We start from the raw sequence: 26,556 nt of genomic DNA on the forward strand, positions 1-26,556 counted from the left end.
AAGCCCATTACTCGTACTGAAAGTTTTCACATTTATAGAGCAAAGCTATTTGGATCTTAACACGTTCAGCCTGATGGATGCCAAGGTAAGTCCAGGCTGCATTGCCAAGACACTGAGAGATGCACATTCCCATCTCAGAAAGACTAATTTAAAAGGGACAGAAAAACCCGTGCACGAACCATTTCATGACTGTAAGCAAAAAATGTTCTGCATTGAATGTGTTAAAGTCTCCCACTAAGCCTAGTCATCAGCAAAAGATATTTAAGATTGAATGACTGAGCTCGGTAATTGTATAGGCTCACTACATCACAGTGCAGCGTTGATAAATTCAAAATGGAGGAAGTTGCAATACCTCATTAATTTTGGTTAATTTATTATGCAATAAGTATGATTTAGAGATCATAAATACAACAAATTTACAATAAATAATTATTCACAAAAACTTTTACAGTTGAGATAGCTAAATGACATTTAAAACAAACAACACTATTATATTTTTACATTTCCCATTGATAAAAAATGAGAAACAGTATAATTCATTTCAATAGGCATTGGATTTAATCAAATGCATTTGGCTTACATATGACACTCATTTTGATTTGTTAACTACTAAACAACCTCAAACACACACAAGCAAACTTGGTTAAGATCAACCTTCTTGCTCAAAAACAATGACTGTTATGTGAAAATTATGGACCTTATCAGCCCATCTCTCACACACGATCCACTGTCTCCAACACAAAAATTGAATAGCACATCATCACATTGAACATGTTTAGCACATTCTCCCATAGGATACCAGCCGGTTCGATTGAAAACCACAACAATTTTGTAAGTCCTAGCACGAGTTATAGGGACAGGCCGGTTAAATAATATTTCCACCATTGAATCCGGCAATACACGAGCTGAAAGGTGGGTGTATGTGAGGCGACAGCCATCGCCATCAGTTAGATGAGCATACAAAAGCTCTGTGTATTCACCAGAAGCACCACCCATTCTACCCCGAACATTACTCTCATTTCCCATTCCCTCATGATTTCCTCCAGTAGCTGCAGGTAAACCGCCACCAGGGCCATCATTCTTTGGACCTGATGGGTTTGGTCGCAGAGATGAAGGGAACATACCTGGCGAGCCGTCAGTTAAAAGCATTGGGGTATTTGAAAATTCAGATGGCCTGAAACTAGATTCCGAGACGTGATGTTCATTTGAGGTAGAAGGGCCACTATCTCCAACATGATGCCGCTCACTAACTTGAGATGGAACCTAAAATCAATAATTTAAAGTTACTATCAAGGTTATCTGTCTCTAGCTGAAGTCATCAAGGCATTTTTCCATAGCAAAACACTACCACCACAGCTAACATCTAATTACACGTTTAACAGAGCATTTACAACTCTTTTCCTGTACTTTTAGAATAAGTTCATGAAATTTAAACAGTTACCTAGTACGGGCACCAAATAATAGAATTTAATGAAAAAAACTTTTCTACATAGCAATAACATCATTATATCACAGGTTCCTCGGTGTAGTCAATATCATAAAAGAATTGGTAATTTATTTCAAAATACCATTAAATTATATAACGAATAGCTGAATTTATATTGGCTGTTTTTTTTTACCAGTGTGGTGAACTCACACTCCAAGACAATATGTGTTGTCACTCATAATTTCTGTGACCTTTCTGCCCCCATTCTGGCTTAGAGTAAAAAGCAATTATCATTACGTATACTATTCATTTATTCAATACCAAAGATATCAAAAACCTGTTATTGTCATATTACCACCCTTATTCTAAGAGTCAATATGGGAAGGGTCACTTGGTCATAAACTCTCTGCTCATTAGTCCCACATTTGACACCAATGGCCTTCTCATGTTTCAGCACCTGTGTTTCAGACATACTTCCCAAGAGCTTTAGTAATAGGACACTTTGACATTAGCAAGTTTCTGAAAATAGATTGTCAAGCACAGCAGTAACACTCCACACTTAATTTAATATTTAGGTGTAAAAGATTGTACTGACCTGCCAAAACTCAGGTTAGTTGACATTAAGTGAAGTGTGGAATATAACGACTATGTTTCTTTATGAATATGAATATAAGCAACATCCACAAATTCCACCTGAAATAATTTCTTATATTTCCAACAATACATATATTTCATTAGCCTAGCAGCAATGGGGAAATGCAATTTTTAATTATGTAACTCATTACTTGCAAAATCTGACATAGTCCTAATGCTGAACCCACACAGCACACTTCAGACAAAAGCAATCACGCTATTTACAAGTATCTATTTCTTGAATTTGTTAAAGAGAATAATAATGTCATCAGGTTTGTCACTAATGAGAGTGTATAAAATACCATAGCTGAACTTGCAGTAAGTATGACAACAAAAGAATCGAGCCATACTAAAGCTGCAGATCACTTGATAAGACTATTAAACATTCTATGTAGTCAGTACTGTCTTCAACTTATAACATTTTTATGGTTTTACATTCCACCAATATTCCCAGAAAGTACCATAAAATGAGTATAATAGAGTTCTAACATAAAAATACTTTCATTAAAATAACATTGCATTAGAAACCTCCAGCTTACTACATATTCTCCACTATTCTCTGTTCATTTTATCTTTGTGGGTGAGCTGGTGTGGCTAAAGCAAGGAGGGGCGAGGGGAGGGAAAGTTTATCAACATGTGACTTTCCCTTTGCCAATCAGCAATCAGTAGGAGTGGCCTCAGTCAGTCGCTCTCAGACCTCCATCAAGTTAACATCATAAATCTGCTCGTAGAGCAGCGTTGCCAAACCTCACGCATTTTGCACTAAGGTTAAGAAAACACTTAGCTAAGTGTTTTCTTAACCTTTGTGCATCATGAAGGAGTTTCACCATGTTACGCCAACTTCCATCGCATTTCTCACGCATTTTCTTTGTAAGTCTTTAAGTGTGCCTTTCACCAACGGTGCCTCATTCAGTGTCGTAGCTGACAATGCCATGGGCTTCTGTGAAAAAGGATTATCCTCAATGCCTTCCAAATGAGTAGGTATATTGTCTCGGCGCCGGGCCCAAAACACCTGTGGCCACCCATGACTCACACGTTATGGCTATGTACATTTGGCAACATTAAGTTCGCTCCTCCTCTCTCTTGATATTACCCCTACCCCAATAGCAAAACCTTCCAAGAGTGCCCAGGCTCCAACGAAAGCTCTCCCACAAACATATATTTAATAGATTATAGTTCCCGGAATTCCTTTCTCTTATACCCATTTCAAGCATTTATGTTCCACTTCCTCGCCCTTCGAATTTTATGGCATCTCCTTAACTTGGACGTGATTGAATTTCAATTACAAGAATCCATTCACTTACTCATTCAATGCCAACTTTTACCCTGCTTCCCCTTTAATTCCATATTTACCCCTAATTGTCAAGGTCCTCTTTTCTTCCAGTGATAATGGGGGTAAATGTGTTTTTTATACACCTATATTTTTCACACGATGCCCATACTGTACCACCTTAGTAAATTATACTTTTGGAATCAATAAAAGATAGCTAATGTCATGATATATAGAGTACATCTTTCATCGCCACCAATCCATTCCTAAATTTGCTGTAATATTATTATCCAATGATATCAAAAAGACGTGAAACTAGCTGACAAAATTTTTCATCCTGTAGTTCACCTTCCACCCATTTGGCAGTGTTTGTGTGGCTCACTTTAAGAATTGAGTATCTCCTCTATGGTCTCCACTGCCATATCACTCAGTCCCAATGGATCTATTCTCCCTTACTCCATTTCCCTTTTGATATATTCCATCTTACCCTCCCTCATCACTTTCCTAACATTCTGTCTGTCTGAACAGTCATTGCTGCCTTAATCTTTACCTTCTTTTCTTCTTTCTTGGATGGTCTTTATAAGCCTCCACAAGAGTTTTGCATCATAAAACCTCAAAGGACAAGTCCGATTTAATGAGTTTCCTAAGTTCATTGGATTTTACTCCATGTTTTGTAGAAAAAGATAGTTGCTAAGGTTTCCAAATTCCATTATAACAGTGTTTTATTATTTATTTTATTTATTATTTAACATGGACTATCTTTTATCTGGCTCCTGCCCTTTGATCTATCAGGGGATCTTACCAGGAATAATTGAAAATTACCCCTATCTGTGCAGTTGAAGGGGTCATTGGAATATGCATTCCTATCTACCGCATTAAGGTCGTAGCCCAAGGGAAAGGTCAGTTATAAAATGATATAATATTTTACGCTAAATGGTAACAGTTGGAAACTGATATAAGATGAATGTTCTACTTACCAAAACACCAAGGACACATATGTTTCTACTGACAGTGAAAGTTACTGATGATTCCATGCTACTGTTTGGATGAAAGTAAGGTCTATCAGGTATGATGTTCCGCCAGCAAGTAGAAGGTGACAAACGTCTTCCCATTGGCATCAAAACATTCTGACAAGAGAAATAAATACAATGAAAAGCCTATAATTTATAACAAAATTATCCAACAAACTCATCTGAGAAATAATTGCCATTTTCAAGAACATATTACTAAGGACTATCCTTATACTAAGTTTATGGAAATTTAAAAAAAAACAACAATAGAAATTATTGAATTCTTAGAGGCACAGTATTAAAATATGCACGCTATCAGTGGCGTAACTAGGAATATGCTTTGGGAGGAGGGGGATGAGGAAGGGCAACCTCCCACCGCCCCCCTCCTCTTTGGGAAAATTTTAGAAAAATGACATGCCTGCAAATAGATTTTACATAATTTTGGCACTTAAAATTTGCGTTACATTAAAATTTATTATATGTCAAAACTAGACAAATGTTTCGAATATTATTTTTATTTCTATGAGGCTTTGGGGGGGACCTATCCCCCCTGTAGTTATGCCACTGCTCGCTATTGAAACCAAAGTAAGAAAAGGGTAATTCATTGTACCTCTGGTGCTTCCAGAGGAGGGCTCACTGATCCAAAGGCAGATGGACGTGATGATGAATAGTAATTGGCCAGTCTAACGCCCCAACTTCCTCTTCGATCATTGTGACACCGTGACACACGACTAGTACATAAACCTTCTGGTAGATCAGCAACACCAGGAGCAGAAGCCTCCAGCAGTAGTGCAAATGCTTCATCCCTCGTCAACAGAGGAGACACGGCTGGACCGCTTCCCAACTGAGCAGGCGATAGAGTCAATAGCCGCAGAAGTCTTAAAGGCTCAGGGCCAAGAACTGTGCGTAGATTTTCACCTGAGGGAACTAGATTACGACGCTGGCATTCTCGCCCAGCCCATCTTGTTACTGCCTCAAATAGCTGAAGTTCTGAGGGCAAATTGAGATTTTCTTGTTCAAGTAGAGAAATTAGGGTAGAATGTTCGGCTTCCTCAAAGCTAGGATCTGATATGACTGCTTGAGTTTCTGAACACATAATCTGGGATTGAAAAGGATGATTCATATTAGTCAATTATGTGTTATACTGGATCAAAGAGAGAAATTTGCAACAAAGAACACTGTACCAATGTAGCACATCATGTTATACCATTACATACCTGCAAACACTTTTCCATTAGTCTAGGTTCTTCAAAAAGTTTCGCAAATTCGTATGCACGGCAAGCATTTTTTGAATGCAAATCCCTCCAAAGGAAATTAGTACACTCTTCAACCAAATATGGCAACATATACTTTTTGGCAGCATAGCAAAGCTCGCATGCTTGATCAAACGACTGTAAGTTTATTCCATCAGTGTATATGTACCTGCAAGCATTGAAAAAATATTCAACGGTGCACTTCCATAACAACTATGTAAACTGCTCTTGTCAACTAAATACTTATACGTGCATGACTGAGTTACATATCTTATTAGCCTAGTGAACTGTCGTGAGAGAAAATGTCCACGTTTCAAAATCCAAGTTAATTACAATTACTAAGCTGACTTAATTCATTGAAAATAAGGCTATACATACATACGTTGCCTTGCCCTAGCATCACTTTCTAATTCATTTAATCGTTAATTTGGAAAAATTAAAACATTAGGCCTAGACTTAGTCTATAATAGTTGAAGTAACGGCTATGAAGAGAATTAAAATCTTTTATTAAGATAATTGACCACTTAAAGATATAAAAACTGCATTTTTTACCCCAAATAAAATACAACTTAATTTCTACAGTCACGGTGAAATTCCTGCAAACAACAATTCACCACGGAAATGGAAAAATTCTATGACCTTGAAACATGCAATACTAACTCTAGAAGAGCCCTGAAAGCTTCTGGCTGGACGTCGAGGATAGGTATTGGCACATCTTTCTCAGCCATTCCACCAAAAAACATAGCTTCAAACACAGGGCTGGCAATAGCCAAGAATAGTTTATGACATTGGAAGGACTGTAAATTAAACGAAAACTCATATAAGTGAAATTTCTTCGGTGACGACATGCTTATAGTGGTATAAAGAATAGGTACTGTTTGCTACCTCTTGATGTGGCTCAGTCCCAACGATGAATTTGCAATCACTCCATTGTGACGTTTCCAACAAATAACGACCCCTTTCGGCAACTTTCTGCTTTTTTACTTGCCAATCACATGGTGTACCCATTTTTGCAAATCGAAAGATGTAAAAATATTTCTAACATGAAGTTATTTGAGTGCGATAGAAGACAAACCTAACATTACACCGCATTTAGATCTTCATCTTTCTATTTTCATCGTAAGTTAACATAACCTCCGTACTCCGCCTTCAGCGCTTCCGTAGCTTACATCCGTGCTTCCATGATTGCCCGTCACCCCGGGTAGGCGCTTTGATCGTGAGGCGCCAAAGATGAAGGAGACGACTGAAGACGTTACGGCTACAACTGCGGGTTTAGAATACTGTATTGTGTATTTACTAAAATATGCGTCATCGATGGTACTCACATACGCCTCTGTGATCGGAAAAACGGAATGAAATATTGAAGGACTTCCGTGACTCTATGCAGGCATTTTAATGGGGAGGATCCATCAGGGGATGGTTGCGAGTGAAGGGGGCTGATTAGATGAGGATTTTCTGAAGATCATATTCATAAAAAATTTCGCTAGGTACTCGCTCCATCCAGACTTCCTATCTCCAATGCATCCCTTCTAGAAACTTCCTTCCCTCACCCACCAAGTCTGGCATCCACTCATTCCAATTTTCTTCTCCAGACATTTTACCTTCTTCATTCTCTTCCATACCCACATCTTGAATGTCTATTCTTTTCCTGTCCCACTTCTTCAGGGTCCACATTTCTGAACTGAAGAACTCTACACTCCAGAGCAGATTCTTCACTAGCCTTTTCTTAATGTCCTAATCATACCTATTTTAATCCCATATAGTAGCCCTTTCCTATTATTAATTGCCTCCTTCCGTAAGGCTCTCCCTGATATCCTTATTGTTGTATTTGTTTTCTTCTAATTTACATCCTAAGTAGCTGAATGGCTACATGCTCATCTCCTTTGAATTAGATATCTTACTCATTATGCTCTACAAAACTGCCTAGCTTTGGTCCTGTTTTGATAACTCCTCATGCCATATTCCTTGCACTGTATATGTAATGCATTCACCAGAGCATTAAACTCTTGCTGATTGGCTAACCAATGCCTGATCATCCAAAATCTTCACTGATTAAAACATCATTTTCTCCATTTCAGCAACCACCTCAATCCATGCCTCCTTTAGCATATAAGGTAATCAGTAAGGATGATAGTGAACCACCTTGTCTCACTCTTCGGCCAATACTTGCCAGGGACGCCGTCTTACAAAAAATATTGGGGGGGCCCAAACCGGGGATCCCTCCCCGGGAAATTTTTAAGTAGTGAGTTTTAAGTTTTTTAAACATTTTAGAAGAGTAATATTATCAACATTAGAGCACTGAGAACTCTAATCTCGATATCTGGACACTCCGGGGAAAATCGACAAGCCTGAAACTTTTTTCCCAACACCCATAGCGAATTATTGAGGGGGCTCGGGCCCCCCCAAGCCCCATGGAGTCGGCGCCACTGATACTTGCCCACTCTAAAACCATTTGCTACCCTCATTCGTGAAGTCTGAGCCATGTACAGGTTATGAAATAAGTTGGCTATCCCTGCAATTTTTTCTTTGTCCACAATTATGCCAATTAACTTCACCTAGCCAATGAAATCAAATACTTAATCAAAATTCATAAAAGCAATCATACATGTTGTGGTTGTATTCTTGAGCTCTCCACTTTGGTCCTCATTATCCCTATTACTGCACGGAATGGCTTACATTTTCTGAAAAGCAACTGATTAATGCCCAATGTTATCATTTATCATAGTCGCCATACAAAAAATCTTTTCCTCCCTAAATTTCTCCGAAGCTCCCGTGAGATGTTGTCCACACCTTCTCCCTTTCTTGCATTCATATCTTGGAGGGCTCTTATCTTTTTCCGCATCTAAAATCCCAGGCCTGAGGTTATTCTCATCCACAGTGACACTCTTTGGCAAGTTTGTGCAATCATATAGATCCTCCAAACCTGCTCCGAACCTCTTTCTTGTTCCCTTAACATACTTCCATTCTCAGTCTTAATTTCTGATGCTCCCTCTACCACTTGATAATGACTTTAATATAGGGTTCTGCAGGCCTACCTTTCTGATTATTTTTCATTTCTTCACATTGCTTTTCCCATCATGCCTCTCTGGTCATTTTGGTTCCTCTCTGTAACCTCCTATTTATTTCCATTTATTAACTACCTCCCCACATAGCATGTTAGCTTATGTCAAGCTTGATTTTTCCTTGCCATGTCAAGGTTGAATTTTTCAAGCCTCTTTCCAGCCTATGTCGAGTTGCCAAACTTGATTTTCCCTTGTCATGTCAAGGTTGAATGTTTCAAGCCTGAGTCCAGCGTATGTCAAGCTGCCAAACTTGATTTTCCCTTGTCGTGTCAAGGTTGAAATATTTTCTGGTCAGAAAGCTCAGTCACTCACAAAACTCACTTACAACTCACCACTCATATATAACACTAACTCACTCACCTGTGGCTAGCAAGAGCACACAGTGTTATACCACCTTTTATTACCAGCTTGCATTGCTATGTGGGAAGGTGTCATACCCTTGATTCAGGCTTGTTTTTTCAAGCTTGCAACAACCTTGACTGGTGGAGACTAGTTAGCTTGATTCAAGCTTGAATCAAGCTAACAGGCTTGTTTTTTCCAGGTTGCTGCAAGCTTGATCAGTCAAGCTTGAATCAAGCTTGATTCCAGCTTACATTGCTATCTGGGTCCTGTCTCTTTTTATTTACTTCCTTAGTCTGGCTCTCTGCCCTAATTCTTCCACTTCACTTTCCTCCTCACCACTATATACCTATCACTCCAATGATCTATTACCATCAATCCTTCCATCTCACTTCATGCAGTCAGATCTATTCTCCTATTACCCTCTTAATATTTTCAAGCTTACACACCCTCATCATTGCCCTGACATTCCGTATATTCCTACATCCTCTGCTGCCTTCCCCTGCATGTCCAAGGTTTTCTATTAGTTGTTTTTGGATACTGCTTTTAAGTCTCTACAAGTCTTTCACATGATAATGATATTGTTGAAATTATCAATAACAATGCCATGAATGATACCTGCCCTAAAAAGCCTGATAACCTGTGAAAATCCAAGCCTCATTCCATTTTGCTCCATATTTTCACAGAAGATAGTTTGTAAAGTTTCCCACAACCATTCCAAGTCTTATTACACCACTCACTCATGTGGGCTGCTTCCACCAGGTTCTTACTCAACCCTTCAAGTGATTTCTAGCATGAGTCAGCAGGAAGTAACTGTGATTTGTTAGTAATATTTGATCAAACAGCCAGGTGGTAACAGTTGCATTACCACGAGAAAAAACCTGATTAATGCATAATGCTCAGTTGAGAGGCCAAAGTGACTGAAAATTGTCTCATTTTTCAGAAAGAGGTGTAGGGCAACAATATGGCACAATATATATTTTCTAAATCCAGTGGTTGAATTTATCCTTAGTACCTACTGCAGAAACCATTGCTTAGTTGAAAGAAATATTGGAAGCTATGGAGACGGTGATACAGGAGTATATTCAGTCCCACATGTAAGTCACCAATTCCCTAGGAGCAATAATCAATCAACATAATTATAAAAGAGCCAAGAAAAGTATGGGTGCAGAGAGGAGAGCACAAGAGGGGTTGCACTTGCACCCCCTGGCTCATGAAAATTTTTAGGAAACAATAGTGCTTAATACTTTTGTAATTTGAATAGGAACAGTGCATTTTGGTCGTTTAACATTACAAATAAGAACTACAAAGTCCTTTAACAATTTTTTACCATAAAAAACACAAAATCTTCGTCACCGAACGTGTAGCAACATAATGCTCCAGGAGAGGCACTAAATGTGACCCACTGACAATTTTTTCCACCAGCATCCACGGTGAGAGGTCATGAGTAAACGTGTATAGGCATGCAAAATCAACACTGCATCAATAGTATCGTCAAACATCAAATGGTCTGGAGAGAAACAAAAATACATCAGGTAAACAGAGGAGACATTGCAACCAGGGAGAACCGGGATCATGAACATGTATGTTCATGACCGGGATGAAGCTAAAGGTGGCTAAAGGGAGGTATACAGGGGAAAATGAAGAATACATGTTCGTAAATACGTAGGTAGTATCTCATCCGCAATATCAACCCCTCAGTAATATGAAATATAGGCACAGATTGGGTATACATAGGAATCCATTCAGGTATTCTCCACTTATTGATCAGACACTTAATTTGATGAAGCATTAGTGCATTCGGTTTAGGTATGAAGGTTGCAGTCTTATCAGAAGTAAAATTTGTTATTAAAACATGATAATGAAATTTTCAGAGAAAGCTTACAGACCAACGATCAGCCGTTAAAGTAATGGAGACAATTTATAGCCAAAGTGCTTTGAGACGTTTATTATAATATTACGTGCCATTTCAGTGCGGATGGTGGCATCCTAACAAGATACTGCTCCTCGTACACATGAATTCGGTAGTTATGCAGGCATGACTTAGAGCTAATCGAAGATTTTACAACCCGTGAATATCACAAACGTTTAATATAATCCCAAATGTAGAGTAAACAATAACAATATCCGCCTGAACAACTAAATTCCCGGGCGATTTCTCCGTGTTTAAACTATAAGTGTAAAGAGACGTAAATAGTACAAAAACAACAATGAATGATTAAAATAATTAGAAAACGTGTATGTCTTACGCTAATTAAGCTACATCACATAGCGGTGACTTAGCTGATATCGGTACTAAAATCGATGATAGATATCATGCACGATAATGAAAGACCATCATTACCATACGCAGACATACTACTTCAATCAAGAGAATTTGGCGATAAATAATTCCTCCAGAGAAAAGCTTGCGCTGAAGAAAGATACATCATTGAAGCTACTAATTATCAACTTAAATATTTTCTCATACGAAAGTTTGCTATTCCCCATAAGCATGGATTCTAAATCCATCTACATATATCTTATACTTGATTTGATAAAGAATGATACCTTGTATAAAATTTATGATTCCAAAATATTCCTTGCCCATTCCACCATAGGAAGAATTTAATAGCAATTTTAATAATTCGATAACTAATTCCCATCAGATTTAAACAATTTAAAATATCATAAAAATTGAGATCGTCGAGAGTCGATCTGATAGATAGGAGATAACCAAAATTTTACAATTAATTTAGGTAGTGACATATTCTTAATATAAGCGAAAGATAAAAATTATCATTTCACAAATATCATAAAAAAATAACACTTTAGGAATTATATTGGTCAAATCCAGTCTTCATGTATTTTGCATTCTCTAAAAATTTGTTATATCCGTACAAAAAATAGGATAATTAGTATTTAGAGTTTAAAAAATAAATTATCTGGGAAAAATAAGCATAATAAATATTTTAGGCCAGTTCTTAAAATAATCTTCATGTCTTAAAGTGTGTGTTGACTTATTCGGTTGTGAAAAATTTGATGACGTTATTCCGGATATCACGTAGCGCGCAGAAGGGTGGAGCCGAGCGGAGCAGGGAATTGGCGTGCTGTTGGGTCGTTAAACTCTCCTTCGTATTATCTATAAATTTACTTGTAATTATTACATACTTCCTTATGGAAGACTTCTAGAAAAAGTTTCATTAATCATGGTACGAATGAAATTGCTCTTTCATATTAAGTATTATTATCATAGTGGAAATCTATTATTTGAAACTGGGAATTCCATGAACAGGCTCTAGTAAGAGATAAGTTCATTTGATAAAAGAAAAACATTTACGAGACGCCTTGAATCATAAAAGGCAGTGGTTTATAAAATACTGACTATTACATGTTGTGAGCAAATGTGTTTCGGTGTTACCTTCGAAAATGATAACGTAACGTGCTTGCTCGACACGTTTATTTCCCGAGTTGGGAAAGAGAATAATTTGTGATTGCAGATCGAAGACACTTTCTGGAGGTGAATCCGTGAAAGATAAACACCTGTCGTGCATCTTTTGATGTGATTATTTCCTGTTCGGGGCTTGGTAGCTTTGGATTTCAAAATGGTAATTATTGAATTCATTAATCGATTTTAGAAATGAAGATGGCGGACGCGATGGCGTCGGTCATTACGTCACGTCCACGGTGTAGTTGATGATTTGCCCACAAGATGGAGTAGAAGTAGCTATTTGGCATTGTTCAAAATGTTTTACTTGGCGAACATTGATAATAACACGATTTAATTATTAGCTAGCCATCAGTTTTCTCCTGTTCTACTTTTTAACAATTATTTTATCTACTATTTCAGCCAAGGATAGATCCCCTGCAATTACTCAAGTGTTTGAGTGTCTTATTATCACCCGATGGGGGAATAAAAAGCCGAGATGAAGTTAGCAGGCTTGTAAGGTAGGGTCATGAGTATATTATATTATGAAGTAATTATCGTAACTTATTATTTGCTACTTTTAGTTGATAATTTCTGGCGTTTTGATATTGATTATTGTCTCTCTTCGGTTACTTTTCTTTCGTTCGTGATTTTTTAAGACTTTGTGCCGTTGCATTTTTGCCGACCACGGTAAAAATCCAATGGCTCTCTTAATTCATATGTCGTGTAAATAAATTTATTTGTGGTAATATTTCATATGGCTTATTAAAAATCTACGGTCAATGTGTTCCGCGCTTTTAATGCAACAATATTTCCCGTTAATTTACTACAATTGCATTTACATTGCTTTATTAAGTGCTAACCTTACCTATAATCTTAAGTAAATACGTCTTTATGTCACTTTTCTTTAGGTTTTCTAATTTTTCCTTTGCAATCTCAAGAACTCTTTTTCTAAAAAAATTGTTTATATTAATTCGCTGATATTTAGTAAGGATTTTGTGCTGATGAATATACGAACAACTCATTTTATGTACGAATATGTCCTCGAGCGAATATTTTTCCTCTATGAATTGTGCTTTTATGTAATTATTTATTTTTTTCTCGTCGGTATGTGAGCTGTTATTGATGTGTTCTGTTGTGATAAATTCTGATTTATTACATCTTGAGTTTTGTGTCTTAATATTTTTTCGAATGTTACAACTTTTAAAATTGATTTCTAAGCAGTGTTTTTTTGAGGAAAATTATTTAGTCAATGTTAGTCACCTCCTTTACAAATAAAGAAATGGGAGATAGCTTTGTTAAAAAATACATGATTAGTTATTATCAAAAGTAGAATTTCGTGCGAGGTGGTAGCCCAGTAGGAAGCATTTTGACACTGATCTAAGGTTTTCAGTTTAAATCTTGGGCTAAGCTTTGCAAATCGATCAAAAATACATTTAGTGGTGCTATATGGTTCAGGGAAGGACCTGGTTCTGCAGCTCTTTATTACTCTCAGTAAATCATACCATGGGGTTGGCTTGCTGATGAATTTCGGTTGTTTGCCCTGCACTGGCCGTGTGAGGAGAAACTGTGAGAGGCAGGCCTAAAGAAGCAGAAGTGGCGCTGCAGACTAAACAAACTTCAAAATCAGCTGTGACTGATCATTGCCACATATTCGACCATTTTTTATCAAATAAATTTTGCCAAGATACTTGTGCAGTCATCTTGATATTGTGACTACCTCATCAAGGAGGACATCAAATTGGAAAAGGATGTCTTATTTGTAAAGTAAGTTGGCTGTTCCTTAAGCAGCTGTTGAGCAACTGCCTGGGCAAGAGCACCAGAAGAATGGAAATACCACAAAACTGCTGTATTTCCTCCTGTCATTCCTGATATTGATGGAAAGAGAATATAATGTGCCCTGAACCCAACCTCAACTGACATCAATTAATATGAGTGCCCTTTGTGGACTCCAATTGTAACACTTATCCTACAATGACATGATTTGTTAACCTATTTGTTATCTCCAAATTGAAATTTTCATAGTACTAGGAGGGAGAATTTGCCGTTGGTTTCCCATTTTTTAACTTTATTGATTAAGAATCAGTTTCTTAATTACATATGTTCATTAAAAATTACTGTCATTTTTACACAATCAATGCTGATTAGTAGCACACAGAAAGTGTAAGTTCTCGAATGATTTTAAAAAACGTTCAAGAAATATTCTTATATGGGGTCAATGGAAAAAAGCTGATTCGTTTTGGTTTAATTTGTTTCAATCAGGCAATTCTATAATAGTCATCTTTGTGTTATGACATAGCTAACTAAGGTAATGCAGATATCAATTTATGAGTTGAGAGTGCTTTTGTTTGGTGCTAAAACCACTGAAATGATTCCCGAGTATTTGTAGCTACGCTGATTACTTCCAAGGTAAAATTAATGGGTGATCCTGGAAGAAGCCAATTAACCATTTTAGTGCCAGCCTATTTTACCTGGTATGCTGAAGAATACCAGGGCTTTATAGGCGAATTTGTAGGTTTGAACTTAAAAAATTACATAAAGCTTAGTATGCATTTTAATAAGCATTTTTTTTATTTGCTCCCAATACTTGTGGCTATGTTATAGCATGACAGAAACCGAAAAAAATAGTTAAAAAAGCTACATGAAGCACAAAAAATAAAAGGCATGGGTATAAAAAACCTGGCTGATAGATCGGCCCTTGGCAGTCTTCACACATACCCCCCATGCCAATGCATCGGCTGGCTGACTCTGTAAGGGTTAATGACGCAGCATTAAAATTTATGATTGATATGTCCACCCTATGAAGCATATGGGCTGCAAATGAACTTTAATTAGCAATCCTTGATATGGATTATTGTTATTTTGGTCCATTAGAATTCATTTTCTATTTTTTCATCCATTGAAATGAATTTTTTGTTGGTGCATAAAAAGAAATTGAAATATCCAATGGAATAAATGTAAATCCCTGAATAACTTCAACAGAATCAAATTTTGAGAGAGGATTGAATACAGAATTAATTCAATATTCTTTGTATTCATTGCTTTAGTCTTCAATTATTTATTTGATTTCATCCTCCTATTCATCTTCATTTTATCCAAGTCTCATCTGGGAAACATTTTTCAAAATGTTAATTCAAAATACTGAAATCTTAATAATTATTCGTATTTAGCAGCCTTCCATTTCTCCTGTTATCTAGGTTTTTCCTTTCATTCCATGAGGTTCTTCCTTGTTCCCTGATGTTCTCTTAGTCTGCCCCAAGTAATTATCTCTTGGTCTCCCTCAGGGAACTCTTCCTTTTATGTATATATTTTCGTACCATTATATACCTCTTGTAATTGCTATCTTATGGCTAGACCTATGCACCAGGTTGTCTTGCTTCTGGTGCTCCACAATTCCCTTTCATTTCCTATTTTTTGGTTCACTTGGTTTCTCTCCCTGGTTTGCTGTTTACTTACCCTTAGATTGCTGAAAAGAGTGTTATTACGGGAAATCATTGCATCGATTATAGGATTAGGTCAGATACGCTGAAATGATTACTCATTCAGTGAAAAGTGAATGTAATTAATGCTAAATGAATGATTAAGTAGTCAGACACTCTGGTGAGTCTGGTTTCTTTTGCATAGACGTAAAAGTGTTAATAAGCCCTTTCACCTTGCATTGCATCTTATAAACACTAGGCTGTGTTCCAAGTGTCTATCTACTGTTCGGAAACTGAGTTTTTGACTGTTCTTGAACCTTGGCTGTACAATTATAGAATTATCTCCCTGTGTCCTCGGGATTCTACCAAGTTTACCTATACTCATCTGTACTTATTATGTTTTCCAAATCAAGTGTTTTTGATAAATAGTTCTTTCCTTCAAGTGGTACATTCCCTCTATTGTTTGTGGCTGCCAATCCTAACAATCAGTGATTTCATTTTCATCCCTCCATGCCACTACTACTGCTTTTCATGATCTCATCGTTACTAGATTTTTCCTACCCAAGGTTTCCATAGTTACATATTTCTTCCAGCTCCTCTGATACCCTGGTTACTTCCAATTCTTTTTGATTGGTAATGGTTTCTTCTCAAGGACCAGAACTATATTCTTTTGTTATTAACACTGAAATGTTACCATGTATCTGATTTTTATTCTCTCCTTAAAAAAGTTTCTCATTCAATTCCCAAGATAACCCTTTTTAACCTAATTCTCCACTTAACACGTTGCGTACGGATGGCAAGAATTCTCGTCATTTTTTTTCCAAACGTTCCGGACAGATGATGAAGATTCTCGTCATTTAGGCAAGTCAACCTTAACAATTTTAAAGCATACAATACCTATTCGTTAGTGCGTTTTCAGTTGTTGTTCGTTATTCATAATGAATTGATACATAATAACGTTTGATTGGGTAAAGTTATATTCTAAACATTAGCTTTTTAACCATGTTTAAACCAAAGGCATTACGCCCTAATAGGCACATGCTTCCAGAATCGGCGTTCCTAGGAATTTAAATACCTCAATACGCAACGTGTTAATATATCCCTCAATCAATTTTTAGTCCCCAGAATCTTTCAGACTTCCTTTGCTCCAACATTTCTATTTGTCTTTTTTCTATTTATGTTTGGTCTTTTCAACGGATGGGCAGATACCTTGGTAAAACAAAAATAATTTCTGAAGAATTAATAACATAGATCATTATGTAGCAGAATAATAAATGTACATGGAAAAAATAAAGAAAATACTCTTATAAATAATACAAAATATGTCTGAAAATACTCTAAAAAAATAAAGAAAATACTTGCAGCAGTGAATCACAATGAGATATATGTTTAAGATGTATGACGTTTTTAATTTCACCCTTGGTTTCCTCTAATATATAGTATCGAAGAGGTAGGCCAATTCCTGATAAAGCACCATCAGGTATGAAGTGTTAATGCGGTACCAACTTGATCTCCTCCCATTATGTCAGTAGTAAACCTTGTGGACCTTACTTTCCTTACTTTTATGAAAGAAACCTCATCAAGCATCAGGCTCCATTTGCTTGTTTCTTTGCCTACAGTTCCGTGTTTTCAGAGAGTTGATAGATGGTAGCATTACAATTAGAGAGTTGTCATACACTTATGAGGAAGAAGGGGTGAAAGAAGCGTGTGTTAGAGACATTATTGCTGATGTGTGGCAAGTGATACTGGACCAATTAAATGGGGTGGAATTGTTGGATGAAATTGAATTTCTTTCTCATTAGGAATCATTCTATTGTAATTGCATATACTAGTATTCTTTGTTTGGTATTGTACCGAAAACATCTTTAAATTTTCTTTTGTTACTTTTAAATGATATGAATTCGTGTTTTGATCATCATTTTCAAGGCATATGGTTAAATGACTGGCGGTTTAAACCAAATGAGAGTGAAAGCTGAAGAATTTTGTAATCATATTATTATTAGCTGTGATATTCAGATATTAATATTCAGAGTGATCTGCAGAATCGTATTATCATTTTATTTCCTCTAATTACTGGTTTCTGTCCCTTGTATACATATGCCACACTCATTTTAGTGACAGCATACCATAGATAACATTTTCAACTATTTCACTTTTTTTACAATGAGTGTTTAAAATACAATTTTCTATGCTTACTTCTAAGTGTCCTCTGTTGAATGGACTTCTATACAGCCCTAATTTTCCCGCGATATATGTATCTTTGCTATGAGAGGTGAATAGAAGTAGTGAGCTTTCCCTTTTTTTCTCCCCCCTGCATTTGGGACTCATGAAAGATAAGATGATCTTGAAATATACAAGACCAAGTGTTGTAAAAAAACTTGTGTAATTTTTAAAATTTAGGGCTATCCTTTTTTACCTGTAAAGTCTTAGTTTAGCCAGCTCTTCACATTTATTACACTAAAAGTCAAGTGAGGCTTTGTAAATTCAGGGAGTGGGACAAACTTGTAGTCAGTAAGAGATTAGGTGAAAGAACTCCACCCTCCTTAATGAATCCCCCTGATATTTTCTGGCAATAGCCTTGGAATGATGTAAAGCTACAATTGCTGTTATGCTTAGTGAGCTGTTGTCAGAATTTCTTCCAGGTACCAGGTAAATGTTACACATTGATAAGAAACGTAGCACCTTTACTTTCAATACATCCTGGATGACCTGGATGGGGAATATGAAAGAGGGATTTCAAAAGTATGCTTTCAGAATACAAAGGTCCATTGAGGTAAACACAAGGTTGTTTAGACAGAATTAGCATGAAATAAAGAGATTTATTTTCTTATGAAATATCAAAGCAAAATTATTTTGCTTGCTTTAATCTACCAGTTAATTTAATGAGAAGTGAAATCAAAAGTACAAAAGTTAATTTGCTACCCTTTTCAAAAGTGCTAAAAAGTCAATTTTATTTACATTTCTTGTCTATCATTCCACTCACAATTTTATTGGAAATTAAAATATATAGGCACTCTAGGTACCCCTCTACTAAACTAATGGAACTTAGAGAAATCTTGAGTGACTAATAATATAGTCTGATTATGTTCCTTGCTGCGGCAGGCTCGTACTATATATTATTTACCTAAATTGGATTTATTGATACACCTAAATGTTAAATAAGGTACTAAATGAGTTATGGTAATGAATGTCATGTTAAGATATTCATTCATTGAAGATGCTGAAAGACCCAAGCCATTGATGCACCTTTAAAACATACTGCTGCTGTTATGCTATTCCTGTATAAAGCATCTATTCAATATGTACGACAACTTGGTGGTGGATACCCATAATTTTACTCTTGAATCAATGATTGGTGAGCTTATGCCATTAAAAAACCCATTGATTTTTTTACAAAAGAATGAATTGGATGGATGAGGCAGATACTTTGTGGAGATCCATTATGAGATATGAAGTGGAACACTTTGCACTTTCCACATAAAATTTATTACACTAGAGTCGACATGTTTCGCTGCACTGCAGCATTATCAAGACTCCCAAGAGTCTTGATAATGCTGCAGTGTTTCACTTCATATCTCATTACAAAAGAATGTTTGAGTTGGCTTAAATCCAAGAATAAATTCATACAAAGTTGGTATTTGGACTCATGTGGAACTTTAAACATTTGCTAACAAGTATTGTGTCAAAAGTTAAGTACATGTACCAATAGAAAAGAGAATTTGGTGAAGAATTAATAACTTCATGTTGTGTTTAGTTGAAATTCCAACCCTCTAGTAAAATGAGTTTATATTTGCTCAGTGATAGCATTTTCGATACATTATCTGGCTTTTGGTAAGGTGGTTGTTGAAAAAAATCCTTCAAATGAGGGGTACTTCAGGTAGCATTACAATTAGTCATAGGTACGAGTATTTACAGGCTAGCCAGGAAATGAGAATTTGAAACTTCGAGAACAGTGGAGAATTGCAATGAGATATTGTTTGGAATATTTTTTCCCCAATTACTCCACAGGAATTCATGAAATATGTGTGGGAAATTATTTTAGCTGTTATTAAAATAATTAATTGATATTGTATGGATGGGCAGAGCAAGAAATGGTAAAACAATCCCAGGTGAGGAGGTTTTCTTCCGAGGGGCGAATCTACTTATTGTAGGGAATCCATGCATAGAAGTTGGGGGTTATTCATTAGAACTTGTATCTGGAGCAGTCAACATGGTAGTGTTATTTAGACCAGTGCAGAAATAGAGAAGTCTATGGTTGAAGTGCCCTTTAAAATGTGTTGCTCCTTAAAAATGAATAATTCCTTAGAATCCGATGGGTTAAGTGAGTAGTGAGGAAATCCTGAGAAGATTTGAAGAAAATGGATGAAGTGCAGTGAAGGCAAATAATGGCCTTCGGGTAATTTTTGCTCAACCTTAGCCCTTGGATGTGACTCCACTCTTTTACCCTTGGCAAGTCGATGTTAATATTCATAAATTAACATCAGAATTTCTGTTGTTGGTTAGCAATGTAGATTTATATTCTATGTATTAAGAAAATGGAGAAGGGTTAATGGGGTGCAAAGTGCACTCTTAATTTTATATATTTTTTTATTTTTGTATATCAGGGCAATTTAAGATCATTGTATGGTTTGGCCTTTTTATATTCATGCCTGGAAGAGTATGTTATTTGTCAAGTGGGCTTATACTTGCTGGAAATAGTATTAAAGTTAAATAGTTTGAGGTTTATATGGCATTTGTGTTATTATTGTTTTCTTTTTCAATTTTAGTTTGATGACAAAGTTCTCCAAGAAGTTGGTGAGCAAATGTATCTACATACAGATTTTAAGAGCAACAAAATCAGATCTTCTTGATATGTGAGTATTAATTCCCCACATCATACCTGCGTTTAAGTTTTAGAGAATATTTCAATTATGTATTTTATTAGGCATGTAATTGTATTGTTAAGGTAAAATTTATATTTTTGCAAGGTAGGTAGTTCCTGTATTAAATAGGTCTTTGTGTGCCATTAATTACTTGTTTTTTTTCTGGATGAAGTTAACCTGTTAGTGTACAAATTTTGCTGTGGAGATTCTCTGTAGAAGAATTGTTTTAGAATTAATCTTTAGCTATCTGAGGCTTGTTTTTCAAACATTTAAGTTCATGAGTTAAATGAATGTTGCTGACTTGTGACCTCTTGACTCATAAACTGTTGATAATTAGATGCTCCATATGTTGAAAATGTAAATATGAAGCTTGCTTAAAGATTTTTCAGTATGTTGTACAACCATAAACTATACTCTAGGATGTTCACTGGGGCTGTTAAATTATTTATGTAAGTTATTTTGTACTTTGAATTCATAGTTCATATTTTAATATCTGAAGAAAAGACTGAACGCTACACGTGTATCAGTTACGAATAGGATTTTTAAAAGTTTACATTACAGTAAAAGGTTGATAATCCGGAATGCTTGAGACCAGATGCATTCCAGATGAATGATATTTCCATGGAATAGATCAGTTACCTTGATGGAGGCAATACTGAAAAATGAAAAATATTTTTTTCTTTTGGTGTCGGTGGTAATGATGCACTTTGAGTTAAGGGTCAAGTAAAGAGAGAAACCCAATCAAATTCATGAAGTTCAAGATTAAAGATGTGATTAAGAGAGATTCAAAACATTGGAAAAAGTTCTTTGTCCGTAAATCGTGAAAGTAATCATGATGAGACCATCCGTTAAGGGAAGGAAAATGGTGCAACATTTTTACCATCCAAATAGAAAATCAATATTTTGCCCCTCCATACTTTTTTACATGATTCTGTTGCAAATTCCATGTCATTTTCAGGGCTACCAACAAAAACTTATTGGTAATTATCAAATTCTGTGATCGGAGGTAATCCCACTTCAAATCGGTTACCATGCATAATAACCGGTTGTGAATTTCAACTCAACAATTTAATATTAGTGGTCGCTGCTAATCGTGAAATGCATACTACATAAATATTTTATAAAAACTACTTGGCATTAACTTCATAAACAATTGCAGACTAGTTTGCATGACTTGTATGGAGAAAGTCCCTTAAGGTTGCAAGCTTCTTGGTGCGAGTCGCCCGTCTGATGACCAATGCGAAAATATGATGCGAGGTGGCCTTTCACTCCTATCGTGGAACTGCTTATCCCAGGTTTCAAGCATATGCCATTAGGAAGGGTTAAAAATGTTTTGAGAAAATCTACTTGTGAAAAGGGATTGACATATATGATATAAAACTACTGCAAGGCTCCTGCACTTGTAGCAACTGGCTATTTCACTTGTGGATTTTCAAAAGAAGACAGATTGGAATAGAGTGGTTTCACCTGTGAAAATGGTACACCCGTGGCAGTTTTCGCTCAACCAGTGAGGGCCGATATATCTGCCTGCTGGCAGTAAAAGGGTTAACCGTGGATGATGGAAAATTAAAATCAGGATGATAGATCTGAAAAATTTTCAATTCTCTTACATCATCACGTCATTTTTAATTAGGAATTGGTCTGATGTGTTCTACTTAAATCTTTGACCTTGTCTTTTTAGTGTGGTGGGACTTTTAATTTTCAACAGTCCTTAAATTCTAAAAATGTGGACACTGGAATGCCTAACTACTCATTTAATCCACACATGATTTTCCAAACATAAGCCGCTGATCCCCTCCCCTAAAAATTCCAATATTTTAAATTGCCAATAAAAGATACAGTGAGGAATCGTGTTTTACCAAGCATTAAAAAAATATTACATTTTTGACATAACCCAATTTTCCCTGACAGGTGCCGGAACGCTGTTCCTGTGCGTTCTGGCTGTAACTAAGCATTGTTTTTGCTTTATGGTGAAATAAAGTTTGTTTTTTTTTCTGGATAGTTTGCTGACTAGCATTATGGGGAGGAAGACTACATAAGATTGTGCAATACCTAACATGGTTTCTAATGTTTAAAAAAACTTATCTTCACACGCATACATACAGAAATACCCTCAATTCGGGACTGATTTAATATGCCTACCCAATAATTTCAAGACTCAAGGTAGTTCTTCTCCTGAGTTGTATCTTTGAAAATTTGTTCCAAGTGAGTGAGTGCCCCAATATAGAATTGACCAATTACCCTGAAAAAAATATATTTGATGGAGAAATCATCTTTTTTACACATATCTGATAGAGTGCTGTCACCAGCTGTGTAGTTAGCTGAAGCAGGTGCACCAGTGTCACCTAAAATGCCTTCTAATTCACCATCATTATGCGTGTCTTGGATGTAGATTTTGACTGAGGGCTGTGATCAGTGATTTATTAATTCTTAACTCCATAAAGGTTGTAATGTTAGTGTTGCAGGTGCATAACCTGAAGATAACAGCGTGGTCAGGGAAATAATTTTGTGCTCTTAAGGCAAAGAATGGCTGAGGCTCAATCCCTTTTGTGTTCTTAGCATTATAGGCTGTTGACCAAAGTTATTCGCATAAAAACAGAATTAATGCCTTATAAATATTTTTGAGTAGAATTTGGGAGAATATTGGGGTATTCAATATTTTCCCTGGAAGCAAATCGAGTTGGTAGTATTTCAGTGATAGTTCTAATCTGCATTAGAATCAGGAGTTGTTGGCAAAAATATCCATTATTTTTTCTTGCGTACCCATGTTGAATGTTTGGGTTTCCTGTGGTATTTAGGTTCAAAGGCTTGTCTCTCCGTATTCCTAAAATTTAGGGCAATATGAAGAACACCAAGGAAAGTATGTACAACTTTTTCCTTATTCCAATTAGTGACAAAGTTTATGATCCTTTAGTACCTGTGACTGTTGTCTAGACTCACGCATGGAAAAACCAGAATTTATACCTTTCTGAATTTTCTTTTGTGGAGAATGATGTGTAAAGTCAGGATTTTTGGAAACATATATATTGATAATATTTTTGGTCCCACACTTTTGTACAAAATTTCATCTTTCCAGCTCGTTGGAAAGTGGTCAGGCATTCATACGCATCATTGAATGAATGAGTCAGTCACATAAGAGGCTTTATGTTATGGACATGCATTTTCACTGTGGTGAGAAATATTTGTCCCCTAAAAATGTCCTCAATCCTTGGCAACTGCTATGTTTGTGATTAGTGTCATCAATCGATGTAATCTCTTCGATTGTCTTATGGTGATGCAACCCACTAAGCAACTGTCTACACTGAACCCTCTTATTAGGAATTCATCGTTTTATTTGTTACATCTAATTAGTTATGGAAGTGTTAGTGTAAGTATGTCATGTATTTTAAATTTTAGCGATTATCTTTTTTCTCTTTACTATGGTTCATTCGTAGGCTTTTGTTAATGTGAAATGTCATGGTAATCCAAAGCAGATTTTATGTTGATCTGACTGTAAATTTATTTTGTGAAATTTGTCAGGAAGTGAATAATGGTTTTTCCCATATGTCCTCTACAGATGTAGAATAGACTAAAGCGGTATTAATAAGGCAATAAATTGTTTTTCTCTGCCGTCATTCAATGCTTTTGGGCTTATGGGTAGATTGTCAATTTTACCTTCAACTCATTTCTACAGAAAGTTCAGTTTGTTGTGGAAACCTATGAAGATTTATTTTAAACGGTATCCGTGGTGGGGTAGAATATATTGGGCAATGGCCTTCACACTGACACACTGGTTTAGGTAAGATCTTCAAAGTCACGCTTTGCTGGGCTGGGATTCTGATTGGATGGGTGACCATTCATACAGTATCTGTGGTAACATTGTCTCCTGCCTGCAAGGGCAGGACTGTGGCATAATGATTCAAGGGACATCTAACTTACCTGTCAAAGGCATCCCATCAATAAAATCAATCAGTTGAAGGTTGTGCAATTTTAGTTTATAAGAGTAAGAGGTAGTTACGTGACGGAAGGTGGTGTACTCAAACAGATTATATCCCTGCTTAGTATTGAGTGGTGCGACTCCTCAATTTTAAAATTGACAATTGAAGTTAGTAAGAAGTTACTTTGGGGTTGTGATATTAAAAATAATTTTAAAAGGTGAGGTCCAATGTTACCAAATCCCTAGAAAACAAAAAAAAAAGTCTGGGAGTATGAAATTTTGTTTTTGTTGGATCAACAATTTATAATTTCATGATGTCGAGAAAAACAGGAGTGGAAGTTACACTGTTGGATGAAGTAGTTGCATCAGTGAATAGCCACAGCATCCACTTTTTTTTTTGCTGAATGTATGATATGTGAAAGTGGGTGTACTGAGTGCATGGAAGACTGTTGTTTAGACCTACCTTAGGAGAAATATGGTATCAGTGATGGGTCCAAGGTTGGAAGTCTTAGTGAAATACTATTGATTTGGAGCTGACTCATTGGATTTGAATATGTCTAGTAGTTTCCATAAACATTTCACGATGGTTTTTCCTTGTATTGATGCTCCAAGATTCAGCATCAGTGAATTCTACAGAGGAAAAAATCATTTGCCTTGGCTGGGATTTGAACCCGGATCGTCTGATTTCCGGTTGAGTGCTTTAGCCAGTGAGGCTACCAAGGCGTCATTCCCCTCTGTGGAAGGGGAATGATTTTTTTCTCTTAGTGTATAATTCAGTTTAAAATGGTCATGGTTATTGTCAAGATTAGTATGCCATTTGGGTGTAAATTATTGAATAAAATCAATTTTGGTCATTAATGTTTTATGGTTCTAAATGTTGATCTTGTTATTGACTAAAAGCATGCATCAATATGCTTTATGTTACTGATTTATCTATCAAGTTTGATATCCTCACTTGCAAGCTACATCTTAAATGAGTAATTGTGTTAAGAAGTAATGTCATTCTTTTAATCTTTTTTTATGCATCAGTGGCACAGCGAGGGAGGGGGATTCGGGGGATAAAACCATCCCCAGAGCTCAGAGAAATTTTTAAGTTTAATCCATTTTAATTAATAGGATCGATATTACTAATAGAATAGTTAAAGGATTAATAAAATATCCCTCAGGAAGCCGTAAAACTCACCATTTTGAACCATTTATCTTAAAATTCCACAGTTTATTAATCTCGCACGTACCGCTTATCCCGGTGGGTATTCCATACCCCCATACACCCCGGTGTTAGTTGCACCTTAAACCCCCAGCCTTAATTCCTAGCTGCACCCCTGTTATGCATATGGTGTAATGTTGATGTATTAAAAATTAGAATATTGGTGTACCATAGGAAATTATTGTCTCACCACTATTTTCTTATCAGAATTTGGGTCACTAAGCTAAAGTTTCAAGAAGGTAGTGGCTGAAGTTAGAATTTTAAGTATTATTCCGTTATAAATATTTAAGAACTTTTCTCTCCATTCTATGATGCACCCATAGGAAAAAGTTAATATTTTATAATTATTAATTTAGACTACACTCGGTGATTCAACTGGAAGATTAAATTGGATAGATGGTGTTAGAGATCATCCCGGGCTTAGCCATAGGTGTGTGAACTGTCACACTTTAAGTGTAGGGGGGCCAGTTCATTTCCCAGGTGTAACTTCCACTCCGAGAATTTTGTTTTGGCGGTCCTAAGACTTCAGCCGGGATTGAGACTGGAAACCCTCTGTAGGCAGCCAAGTGCCATATCCATTGGGCTACTTTGAATTATAATTAATGAAGTATTTAAGAAATTAGATTAGTGACTAGAATTTCTATTGGAAACCAAAAAAAATGTAATTTCAGGCACATCAGTTTACGTTGATGCTCTCTATGTATGAGTACTTATCTAATTTTCAAAATCAAACTGTTGTAAAAAATATTCCTC

At 36.2% G+C, this 26,556-nt stretch overlaps 2 protein-coding genes and 1 long non-coding RNA gene across 4 annotated transcripts in view; 1 reads left to right on the forward strand and 2 right to left on the reverse strand.

The window, feature by feature from the left end:
• Nucleotides 1–356: 356 nt before the first annotated feature.
• Nucleotides 357–6,762, reverse strand: LOC124165517 (BTB/POZ domain-containing protein 6-B-like). The gene is made up of 6 exons (XM_046542959.1): nt 6,478–6,762; nt 6,253–6,389; nt 5,557–5,761; nt 4,950–5,438; nt 4,307–4,456; nt 357–1,263 (listed from the first exon to the last, which is right to left on the reverse strand). Exons 1-6 carry the CDS (start codon nt 6,598–6,600, stop codon nt 679–681), a joined length of 1,689 nt encoding a protein of 562 aa, XP_046398915.1. The 5' UTR covers nt 6,601–6,762; the 3' UTR covers nt 357–678.
• Nucleotides 6,763–10,227: 3,465 nt separating this feature from the next.
• Nucleotides 10,228–11,473, reverse strand: LOC124165586. Its single transcript, XR_006866264.1, has 2 exons — nt 11,243–11,473; nt 10,228–10,503 (listed from the first exon to the last, which is right to left on the reverse strand). It is a non-coding gene; the product is annotated as an uncharacterized LOC124165586 (long non-coding RNA).
• Nucleotides 11,474–12,039: 566 nt separating this feature from the next.
• The window catches only part of LOC124165266 (serine/threonine-protein phosphatase 1 regulatory subunit 10-like), a 49,305-nt gene continuing 34,788 nt past the window's right edge, over nt 12,040–26,556 (forward strand). Inside the window, exons 1-3 of one of the 2 annotated variants that reach the window (XM_046542597.1) lie at nt 12,040–12,580; nt 12,823–12,920; nt 20,585–20,671. In XM_046542597.1, coding sequence (XP_046398553.1) covers nt 12,578–12,580; nt 12,823–12,920; nt 20,585–20,671 — 188 coding nt within the window. In that variant the 5' untranslated portion in view covers nt 12,040–12,577. The remainder of the gene's footprint in view (nt 12,581–12,822; nt 12,921–20,584; nt 20,672–26,556) is intronic. The other variant, XM_046542598.1, reaches the window with a different exon arrangement.

Source organism: Ischnura elegans, chromosome 9, assembly GCF_921293095.1.
Source record: "Ischnura elegans chromosome 9, ioIscEleg1.1, whole genome shotgun sequence".
In the NCBI taxonomy this organism is placed as follows: domain Eukaryota; kingdom Metazoa; phylum Arthropoda; class Insecta; order Odonata; family Coenagrionidae; genus Ischnura; species Ischnura elegans.